At 37.2% G+C, this 12,133-nt stretch overlaps 1 protein-coding gene across 1 annotated transcript in view; it reads left to right on the top strand.

Annotated features, from left to right (window-relative positions):
• Positions 1 to 12,133, top strand: part of LOC137151693 (desmoglein-4-like) — a 42,608-nt gene that overhangs the window by 23,213 nt on the left and 7,262 nt on the right. The window contains exons 9-12 of the mRNA XM_067546022.1: positions 821 to 1,092; positions 3,783 to 3,925; positions 7,464 to 7,685; positions 9,959 to 10,336. Coding sequence (XP_067402123.1) covers positions 821 to 1,092; positions 3,783 to 3,925; positions 7,464 to 7,685; positions 9,959 to 10,336 — 1,015 coding nt within the window. The remainder of the gene's footprint in view (positions 1 to 820; positions 1,093 to 3,782; positions 3,926 to 7,463; positions 7,686 to 9,958; positions 10,337 to 12,133) is intronic.

Here is a 12,133-nt window from a genome sequence, read left to right as displayed (position 1 = left end):
GGAGGAGTAGTATGGAAAGAACTAGATTAGCAAGGGGGCCAAAGAAAAATAGCCGCCGCAGAAAGAGACTTGAAGAAGAGTTCCTGCCCCTGTTAAATCTGCTGGATCAGAACCCCCAATCTCATAAAATGTAGGAGCTTTACAGGACAGGTATACCCAAACTCCCTCCTTCACAATTTGAGTTCCACTGGAGTGTAGCTGGAGCAAGCTGGGATAGCGATGAGGCAAGCAGCCCGGCTGTTCATGTTAACATCTTTGGAGTGCTGCAGCTGGGATTGTATCTACCCTATTGGGTTCCTAAGCTTTACAATGGGCTGTGTTCTGGCATAGCTTGAGTTCAGCAGGACAGGCATCTAACCATGGGATCCTTCTCAGCTTTAAGTTTAATGGCTTCCTAGCTACAGTCCCTTTCCCAAATCTTTCCCAGACAGGCCTGACTCTCAAGATACCTTCCCAGTTGCAGAGTAAGAGGCTTTCAAAAATCCTGGGCTTGCTTAAATAGGCAAGAGGGGGCACACAGCAGTGAATCAGCTGGCCCTGACCACCTTTGCAGAGAACCAAAGGCAGGGGCAGCTCCCCCACCCTATCATGCATGCATTTTGGACAGCCCCCTCCACCCCCCCACCCTGTCATGCATGCATTTTGGACTTTTTTCGTTCTCTGCTGTCCAGTCAAAGGACTTCCTTTTCTAAAGACAGAAAAAGAGAATTCACTGGGAAAAGGGGGTGTGTGCATGCATTCATTCATCTAAAATTAATGAATGAAATGAGAGTTTATGGATTTGACTAAGTTCCTATTTCTTTGTTTCTAACATTTTTAGCCACTGAATTATGAATACTTGCAGAGTTATCCACTGAGTTTTGGTGTTAGAAACAAAGCTGCGTTCCACCACTCAGTTGCGTCTCAGTATCAAGCTATTGGAACTCCCCTAATAATAGAAGTAAAAAATGTGATAGAACCACCAATGTTTAATCCATCTTCAATGAGCTTTACTATACCAAGGAGCTTATCAACAGCTGCCATGGTAGGCTATGTTGTTGGAGCATATACAGCCATGGATGAGGAAACTGGCAGAGTTGCATCAAATGTCAGGTAAAACTGTCTTTACTCTCTTTGGGTAACATCCTCTCCCCAGCACTCAGCCTGGATAATGATGTGAGCACCTGAGTATCCAGGGAGAAAAGAGAATCCTCTACTCTAGACCATGGAAGCTAATCAGCACCTAGGACAGATGCATATTTTAAAACAAGAAAGATTTCAAAAACTAAATAAATGAAGTAATAAATAACCATTTAAATAATCTGAAATGTTTTCATCCTAACTGGCAACAGATACATAAATGAAGCATATAAGAAAGTCAACAGTATTGTTTCTTCACTTCTAAAAGACATTACAAAGCAGTTTATATGCCAAAGAGACAATCCTGTATTCAACATATCTCGGTATTGCCAAAGACAATTCAAATAGTCTCATGAGTACGAGACCTTGACCAGCCAATGTCTAGCTGGCTGGTGCTAAAGAATATTAGCTGCTAGGACAGCAATGGTGCTAAATCAGTCTTACTCGCAGGAGATCTGGTCGGATCACATTGTTTGTCCTTTGAAAATTTATAATATATTATATTAAAAAACTACGTGAAAAGAACATTATGTATTCTGCAAAGTCAAGCACTCGAAAGTTAGGAAATGTCAGTGTTATAGTTGCCCATGAATCCTTAATTCTTGTTCCTTATGCATCCAGTCTATTCACTGAAGGATGATCTTGTGGGAAAAAGTAGTATGTGCTCATGTCCTTAAAGACTGTATCTTAATGCATATGCACAAAGGGATCAAAATACGGTTGCACGGGCAACCATGAATCTGCCATCTCCTAACTTCTGAGTGTTTGATTTTGCAATCTAAATAACTCTCTTTTAATAAAGGGGTTTTTTTTAATATAATTTCCTTTTTAGAAAAAGGTAAAATCAAATTCTGTAGTGTGCAATTGTAACAACCCACAACCCCTCAAGTATCATCAGCAGGTGAACCTTAGTTTTTTACATCTGCAGCACAAAATTCTCCTACTTAAACTACAGGACTAATTACATTAGGTGGCAGAAGTAAAAGACTGTAATCCCAGACCCAGGAATGGACTATTGATCACATGCACTGGGTCCCAGGGGGTAATGGGGAAACCTGGCCCAACTTTTTCTCACCTCTCCTGAGAAGTGAGGGGCACTTTCCCCTTGATGCGCCACGAGAAGGCCGGCTAGGGACATGTGCTGCATCTGGAGCATGCAGTGGGGAATTTGGTAGAGGGGAGTCCATGCCAAATGTTCTCCCTTCTTCCCTGTGGTGCTATAGTTGCTTCAACAGCTCCCAGGCATTCTCAGTGCAGTGTTTTGGGAGCAGGAAGGGCTCCGCTCTTTAGAATGTTTAAGTTTAGTTATGATCCCGCTATGCTGCCCAAATTTTCCTGAGATTTGAATGCAGGAGGAGGGAAATACTAGGGTCTAACAGTTTATAATTCAGCTGAACATCAACAGAAATTAATTAGACAAAGAAGGCCTCTCCTCTAGCCTGAGGGTTTTCTTCCTGCCAAATTTGAAAGGCCTGCTGCAAACAATGTAAGTGTTAAGTTTCCCAATAATAATAATAATTATTTAATTATTAATCATTACTAATAATAAAAGTTTTAAAATCACAATAATTTTTTATAATGGAAAATAAGAATAGCCTAAATATAGGGGTCCCTACCACCTCACTCTATAATAAAAATACACAGCTCTAAAGGTATTCCTATTAAAATCAGTGGTAATTTTGCCATTTATTTCAAGTTATATCTTTCTGTCTGTCTGTACATAGAGATCATCAACACGATAATTTGCAGCAGATTTCCCTGGGATCAGGATTGGTTCCTAGTGCATATATATTTGCCTAAATACATACACATTTACATAGATAGGAAGAGAAAGTTTGAAAATTTTCTATAGAGCAGACAATAACATACAAAGTCATGCATCTATGTGATGTGATATCATACATTACAGGCCTGTTCAATGGGATTTCAGTGGTACTTACTGGTGTTAGGAAGGGTTTTCAGGATTAGGCCCTATATTACCATTAGAATGCGATATCATGTTAACAACAGCGTGGCTCTGGGGAAATATAGGGCCAAATCCTTCAATCCATACTCAGGTATTATTCAGGCAAATCTCCTTTTGAAGCCAATGGTATATTTGACTGAGTAAAGACTATAGCAATTGGACTTCAGCATACATGAAAGTATCTTAAAGTGACAATTATTTAAAAAATAACAAACGTAACAGTATATTACAGTGCAATGAGCTTTTATCAGGGGATGCTGGTAACAAATTATATGAGGTCTGCTTGCAAGACTTAAAATATCACCAAATCTCCTGAATAAAATTATTCTTCTATTACATGGCTGATTTTCTCTTATGTTAATTATACTGGATAAAGGAAAGGTAGTATAGGCTGCCATGAGATATCTTTTAAAACTGTATTGAACATTGTACTGTTATGACTTGTCGTAGTTTATAAAAACTTGTTAGTGTATTTGTATTTTTCTAACACATTAAGCTTCATTTCAGTATAAATATTAAATTAATAATTTTCTCATGAAAACAAAACTTGGGGCCACGCCCTCAGCTGATGGTAATTGTCTCTCCATTGAAGCCAATGAAACTATGCTAATTTACATCAATTGAGTACCTAGGACTGTCACATTTGTAGTACTTAAATTTAACATAATGCTGAGCAGTTTTTGTAAATCAAAAACAGATATGTGATGGGACGTGATCCAGCTGCCTGGTTCAGCGTCAACAGCAACACTGGTCAAATCACTTTGAAGAAAATTATTAACCGGGAATCATCCTATGTAGTCAACGGGCTATACAGAGCAGAGTTGCTGTCTATTACGAAAGGTAAGAAAATAGATTTAACCTTTGTCATTTTTTATATATTTATAGAACTTTCCTGGCCCCGTAATATTAGTCTCCTATCCTATTAAAGTGTTTTTTTCTCCAAACAAAAAGTATAGGATGAAGCTGGTCCAAAATCAAGTTTTTTCACATGGAAATCTTCAACAAAAAATGTAAATAACCTTAATTTTCATCAACAATTTTCAAGGAAAATTTTGGTTTTTCAACAGAAACTGGAAAAACAAAATAATTCAGCCAAAAATGGGAGTTTTAGTACTTGATGGGAGTTGTAGTTTGTTCCTTGTGCCCCTATTCCTCTCTGTGGGCTGGGATCAAAGGACTCCATCTCCCTGTTGGCAAAGAGAAACTGTCCGTCATGCAGTCTCTGGCTCTGATGCATTATGGGAGATGTCATCCAGCTGGGGATTCCCACCCATAGAGAAGAATGGGGCATGAGGAGCAAATTGCAACTCTCATTTTCAGCCAAAAGTTTTCAGTTTTGGCTGAAATACTTAATGAAAAATTGAAATTTTCCACAGAAAGCAAACACTCTTCATGAAAACATTCATTTAGCTGAAAACCCAACTAGCCACTGAAAATCAGTTTAGATGGAAAATTTTTGACCAGCCCTAATATAGGTCTGATTCTGCAAACCATTATTCACTGGAGTAACTTCAGTGGGTTTACACTTGAGTAAGCACTATGTATGTTAGTAAGGGTTTATAGAATTGGGCCCATTCAGGTTTGTATTCCTCATAAATGCTCCTAGGTGTATCATGAGATTCCCTCACAATGTACTCTTAAAGGCTAAAATAAATGTTAGATCCTTTCAACCTTAACTGCAGATTAACAATATTTTTATCCTAGAAACTGAAGACATAACTACAATCCTTGCTTATAACAATGGAAATTGAGGATATAACCAAGGATGGAAGAAAGGGAATTATACACCTTTTCCCAAAGATTATTTCCTTCCCCTTAAATGTGTTTTTTCTTTAATCTTGAAATATTCTCCTTCTAGTTTTAGAGACTACATGACATTTTTCACCAATATAGGCTCGAAAGATCATAAGCAAATTTGCAATCGGACTGAAAATGAATATTTTTGTGTAAGGATTAAGGCCCTGATCCTGCCCAATTTAAGCTTGGATCTGCACTATGCACGTTTGACAGCAAAGCTATGTCAATCAGGGCTATGATGATCCTAGCACAGATGCAGTTAAACTGCCAAAACTGTGATATCGCTTGTTTCACTTGGGGCAGAGGAGCTGGAATAAACTATTCTGGCAAGAATGTGGTTTTGGTGGTATACACCAGTAGCACTTTGCCTGTAAAGCGCCCTAGTATGGCTATGCTGGCAAAGATCTCCTAGTGTAGGCCTGGTCTTACTTATGTAAGTAACTTCACTCATATGAGTAGAATGGGATTACTCTTGTGAATAAAATTGCTCATGTGCACAAATGTTTGCAAGATCAGACCCTTATTATACTGAATGTCATCAACTTCCATGTTTCTATAAGCAAGATACATTTCTAGAGGTTTAATCTAAAGTTTTGTGTGAAGAAGAGATATGTTTAAAAAAAATCCTCTGTGTAGTACTTGCAAAATGACAAATAACCAACAAGCCTATTAATGTTTCAGCATGAAAATTAGGGTAATATATACCATCCAAGGGGGCTTGGCTCTAAGAAGATAATGTCTTTTACCCTTTTCAGCCAAATGTGTGTTTATGTTGTTGGGAGGTTTTTTTTATTGTTTCTTTTAAAAAAAAAACTGAAAACAGTCAAACCACTTTATCTAAAAAGTGATTCAGGGCCTGATCCAACTCCCACTGAAGTCAATGGGAGCTTTCCATTGGCCTCAGTGGGAGTGGAATGGGACATAATACAGCAATCTTTGTATGAAATAAACAAATACATAAACATGCTGGGCCAGCACCTTAGGAATGTGAAATTGCCCCAGGGGTCAGTCCTGAGACCAGTTTTGTTCAACATCTTCATTGATGATCTGGATGATGGGGTGGATTGCACCCTCAGCAACTTTGCAGATGACACTAATTTGGGGGAGTGGTGAGATGTGCTCTATGCTACATAAGAAGGTGAAAAAAAACCTGAGCCTTTGCTAGTCTGCCCTGGGGGGAAATTTCTTCCCGACACCAAATATGGCGATCAGTTAAACCTTGAACATGTGAGCAAGACTCACCAGCCAGACACCCAAGAAAAAATTCTCTCTAATTACTCAGAACCCACCGCATCTAACATCCCTTCACAAGCCATTGGCATATCTACCACCAGTAGTAAAAAATCAGTCAATTGCCAAACTAGACTGTCCCGTCATACCATCCCCTCCATAAATTTATCAGCCTCAGTTTTGAAACCAGCTAGGTTTTTTTCCCCCACTGTTCCCCTTGGAAGGCTATTCCAGAACTTCATTTTCCTTTAATGAATCTTGTGTTGGCCAGTGACAGACACAGGATACTGAATTAGATGGGCAACGGGTCTGATTCAGTAGGGCAATTTCAATGTTTCTATATTCCTTGCTGGAGAGATAGGATATATGCTTTTCTGTAGTGATTATCAAGGGTGCCTTTCTATAGATTAGCAGGCATAAGATGGTCTAAAAATTATGTAACTAGTTTCCTTCCCTCATGTGTTAGTTGAGATCAACCGTGGCTTACATTTATGAACCAAATTTCTATCAGCTTTAAGTAGTCCTGAGCTCAGGCCTTCTAAACTGAGCAAGTACTGCACCCAAAGGCTGGTTTGCTATTTATTCTTACAGCTGCTGCCTTTGAAGACATGGAGGATTTGAGTGTTTTGATAACTCTGAAGTAATAAATGATAATCACCATCATTTAAAGGTTTGAAACCAGCAAGCATTCTAGTTACAAAACATTGCGACCAAAAAAAGGGACTTCTTTTCCAAATACACTACTGAACAGTTCAACTCTCTAGCTTCTGGAGCAAATAGTTGCAAAATAAGTTTGATTTGGAATATTAATGTGGCCTGTGTTTCTCAACTGTGAAGAGAGCGAATTGGAAAAATTTTGAAAAATTCACATAATTCAAAAAAATACTCAGAAAAAAATGCATATAATTTTTTCCCTGGTATTCAGCCACCTTTAGTTGTGAAGCCAAATTCTATTTTCATTTACATCCATGGATGTCCAAAGTGATGTCCATTCCTTCAAATCTTTCCTTACACATGCAACTAGTGCTACTGATTTCATTGAGACTTGAATGAGCACTAAATCAATTGAAGTCAGTGGTGTTACTCTGGATTTACACCTGTGTAATGAGAGCAGAATTGGACCCCTTCACTTTAATTAGCACACCATTAATGTGTCAACAAATAAAATTAGGTTTGGGATGAGTTAGAAAGTTGCTTCTTTACTTGTAAATTTGAGAAATTGATGACATTATTTATCATGCTGTATTAGTACTTTAGACTGTGATATAAAAGAGAAATAAATATTGTGCATGTTTTTGATAGCCATTTACAACCCCTTAAATACTTCTTTAACACCAATTACTATTTACAGGTTTTCCTGAAAAAACTGCCACTGGTACCATTGTGCTTAACGTTCACGATACCAATTATAACTGTCCAACTCTTAGTACTGAAATGAGAAAAGTATGTATGAACTCTCCATCAGTAATTATCACAGCAAAAGATCTGGATAATGATCTATATAGCTCTCCCTTTACATTTAGCATATTTAATCAACCTGCAAGAAGTTTTTGGAGAATTAGAGCAATAGATGGTGAGTAAAGTTAAATTATTATAACATAGTAAGTCATAGAAATAATTCGTTTAGGGTTTACTTGCTTGTTTATGTTTAAGATCAATGACAATGATAATCATGCATCTAGGAGCAAATAAAATGAACAATATACAGTTGCTGGGCCTCGTTCTGATCTCACTTAAATAGTTTTTACATTGGTATAATTCATTGATTTAATGGAGTTACTCCTGATTTTGAATTGTGTAAGTAACATGAACATCAGACTCATTATTTGCATTTTATCTAAAATTATTAGCTTTAAAATACATCTAAAATATAAACCTATATGAAGATTTTACTGGACAACAACACTTTTGATTTTCTTTTACTGCACTATAATTATGGTAGATGGGGTATATAGTTGAAGAGGGCCTAAAGCTAATCTAGTAACTCACAATGAATAATTTGAGAAATCTTTTGTTTTGTGAATTGTCCACAGAGTTCTGAACATGTCATGAAAATCCCAAATGTATTCATTATATGAAGTTATTCATGAATTTCTTGCTTGATAGATCATTTGATTTATGAAACAAGTATATCAGAACTACAAATACAGTTTATATTACAATCTACAGTCCTGAACCCATTGAAGTTTTTTGCCACTAACTTTAATGGAAGGAGTGTCCTCTACATTAGTTTAATATATTAGTTACATAAATTACAGTGTGCTTATCAGATTCAATTTTAAGTTGTAATAGTCACAGATTGCTCTTTCAGCTATATATGTAAGACATCCATACAGGAAAAGAAAACAGTATCATTTAAAAAGTGACTGTGAGCACGTGGTGTTCCAACCATGCTGCAAAAGCAAGTGCACATATTTTACGTAAGGCCTAAACACCCCCTTTTCTGGTGCTTGCGTTTGTTAACAAGTCAAAATAATCTCCTTTGTCTCCAGGCATGGCTGTTCTTCCTACAGAATGTCTCAGCCTCACTCCCTAGATTTCTCATTCAGAGAAGTGTCCCTACCTCCCTTATATTCAGGGTGGAGTTATTAAATCACACCTGCAACATAGTCAAGAGGGCTCACTCAGCAACTCCCAAAGGGTCAAAACCTGCCAAGAAGGTGGGTCAATAGGAGACCCTACCACCATGTTACGCGGAATTGAATATACTTTATTTATTTATTTATATTACAGTAGCATATAGAATCCTAGATGAGATCCGGGGCCCAATATAATAGGGTAAAAAATATGTAGTAAGAGCAGTTGTCGTCCCAGAAACCTTGCAGAAACCTCACTCCCACCCTTTGTCTGTCCTGTCCATTTAAACACAGAGAAGTGAAGTAACTTGCCCAATATCACACAGCAGGTCGGTGGCAGAGTCAGGGCTGAAACTCAGGTGCCCTGATTCCTAATCCAATGCCCAATACACTAGACCATGCTGCCTCTCAGTTTAAAATTCATTTTTGGAGAGTATTCCAATAAAATGTCCCTTAGTGAATTTTCATACTGGTAAAGTTTAAGCACTTGAGTATTTGTGGAAAGTGAACACAAAAGAGACGTATCTATGTCATGGTTGAACTGAAAGTGACATCTGGACATGAATGAATTTTCATATTAAAATGTTTCTGTTATTCTCTCAGGCCCAGATTTTTAAAGATATTTAGGCATTGCTCCAGTCTGCCTGACTTAGACTAACTAATTCCCATTTTAAAAAGTGACTTAGTGGTGAGAAGTAGGGGTGTGTGATAACCACCAATAACCTTCCCCTCTTCAAGCTTTGCCATATATTGATATTCAGTGGATGATTAAGAGTTATATGTGTTAACCACATGCAAAGCTGTTACTCTGTTTTGAAATCTAAAAACTACTGAATCATTTTGTTAAGCATGAAACATAGCAGATATCACATAACTCAGAGAGGACTGCATAGATGCAAAGTTTTAAGTTATGTTCACCATTTTTTATTTATTTGGGGATGGCATTGAAACTTTTTAAACTATAAAAAAGTGTATTTTTCCCCTTGGTACTTCTCAGACTAAAGAGTTGCTGAACTGATCTGGCTTGGACTTTTCTACAGAAATCACCTTTGTGCTGAGACCAGGAAGTTTCAGCATCAAAGATTATTTTAGACTTAGGAGCAACTGAAAAGACAAATTCAGGATCTTACCTTAAAATATCATCTTGTTCTCATCGTAATATTCTGTACCGTAAACATTATAATAATGAATTGCCACAAAGTTCTAGAAAAGAGTAAATCTAAAGCAGAATTCTTAATTTAAATAATTATTTTATTCTTCTTTCCAAAAGCTTCCTCTGCAGAGCTGATAGCTGAAAATATCGAGTTTCTCATTTATGACCTCTATGTCCATGTGACAGATCACCAAGGCAGAAGATGTGAAAGACCACAGATAATTCCTTTGCAAGCCTGTCATTGCGACAGCCTCCAAATATGTATTGATGGTGCTACTCAAAAACCTGTTGAATCTGTTACGTATAGCAGTGCGACAACTGGAGGTGATGTAGTCACTGTTGCTCGTGATGTTACTCTGACTAGTTTTACAGGTGACTTTATTCCTGATTATATCGGATATGGTGGAGATGGAGGACGCCAGTCTGACCCCAGTGTGACTACACTTAGCGGTGCTGCTATTGCTCTGATGTTTCTTGGAGGCTTAATATTTTTGTGTAAGTATTCAATAAGCTATGTTATTTAATTATATTTCTATGAAAAGAATTCTGTTTTACTCTTCTAAAATAATTTGGCTTTTTTATTAAAACATAGGGGCACAGAGTATCTCTGTGGCAGAAAAAGAATCATCCTTTAAATAATATGAATTTGTGTATGTAGTTTATTCAGAAATTATTATTTCTCTTCTTTTATATATAGTTTTTTCCTAGAACACTACCCTTATCATAAGGATCTTATGCTGCTCCCACTGAAGTCAGAGTCAGGCAGGATCAGAAAGAAGTTTGGAGATCAGGATCAAGAGCCAGTAAAATTTTACCACAACCTGCATTTATCTCAATAATATAAATAAGCCTTCTTATTTCAAAACCATTTTAAAAAAAATCCATGCTGAACTGAAAACAAGCAAACAAAAAAAGGGGTCTGATCCTAGTTTCTGTACAGGCAGAACAAAAAATATCATGGACTTCAGTGGTAGCAAGATCAAGGCCATAATGTTTAAGTAAATTTCTTAGCTGGTGATCATTATGTTGACGAAAATTGATATTATCTGTGAAAACAACCAGAATAGATCATTTATTTAAATAGGTCCTCATTTTTCCAAACCATGGAAGTTGTGGTCTGGAGAGGAGGAGAACGAATCCAGCCACACTGTTGTATTTATGCAGTAAAAATGGTATATGAACTTTAGAAATGACCTGCCATAATTCCAGAATCACGAATGGTGACAATTTTCAGCAGTATGACAGCTCTTAACAACATGCTGGTCAGAAATGAGGAGCTTTTATCATAAAAGTTCATCATAGTTGTGTAAGACAATGTAAGAAATTATTCTCACCACATAAAAACTCTCTAATACTCTGAATGTCCTTCTAACAACATTTGAAATTGCCTGATTCATAGATGTTAGTTACATCTACTGTAGGAATCTAATTTGTTTCCCATTTTAGTATTTTATTTTTAAATCTTTGATTAGTACGATGGGGGGGAGGGAATAGGTGCAGCTTGTCAAAGACACAAATAGCTGTTAGGTGCCCAGTTCCCACTGACTTTCAGTGAAAGTGATGCACCTAGCTTCCATTTTTGCCTTTGAAAACCTCTTCCATAATCAGTAGCTGCTGGGGTAAACCATGACCTTAATCCTGCAATGTGGTATCTATGGGCAGACCTGCATGCATCACCTTACTGCATTGGGCCATTGTGGTAAGGCACTTTGTGTAATTCATAGTCCACTCCCAGCATTAGTACTCCTCTTAAAGTCAGTAAAAATGACTGATTATTTATTTGTAGGAGATGGCCAAAGAAACTCCCCATCCCTAACTGGTCTTTCCCTGGCTCTAAGCATTCAATTTCCCAGACAGGAAATGTATTTTCCTTTCTGTAGTTTTCAGTATAATTAATTTATAGTGTTCCCTCACCAAGATTCCCGTGGTACAAAATTTCAATAAAAACACCGTAGAGCACAATAAAAACATGTTGAAAACCACCCTATTCAAATATCAGGCCAACAGGACATTCCAATGGGGACCAAAATTAGAAGAGAAGTTAATAAATATGAGGCCAAATAGACTAGGACATCTTATGTATTTTGGCCTCTGGTTTTGATATTTTTATTCCCAAATACCTACATTTCACATACAAATCACTGATGGTGATATTTATAATCGTAAGAAGAACCACAGAAACACCTATAATTAAGTTTGTCTGACACTTTCCATTCTAAGACCGTGCTTATAATTTTTGCCTAGCTTCATCCATTCAGGCTGAAATTTTCCATGCCAGGTTTCTGCCTCAAG

This window comes from Emydura macquarii, unplaced genomic scaffold (genome assembly GCF_026122565.2).
Source record: "Emydura macquarii macquarii isolate MOO-44397 ecotype Brisbane River unplaced genomic scaffold, CSIRO-AGI_Emac_v2 contig_212, whole genome shotgun sequence".
NCBI lineage: Eukaryota > Metazoa > Chordata > Testudines > Chelidae > Emydura > Emydura macquarii.
The sequence above is the reverse complement of the archived record's forward strand: the minus strand, read 5'-3'. Positions and strand labels throughout refer to the sequence as shown.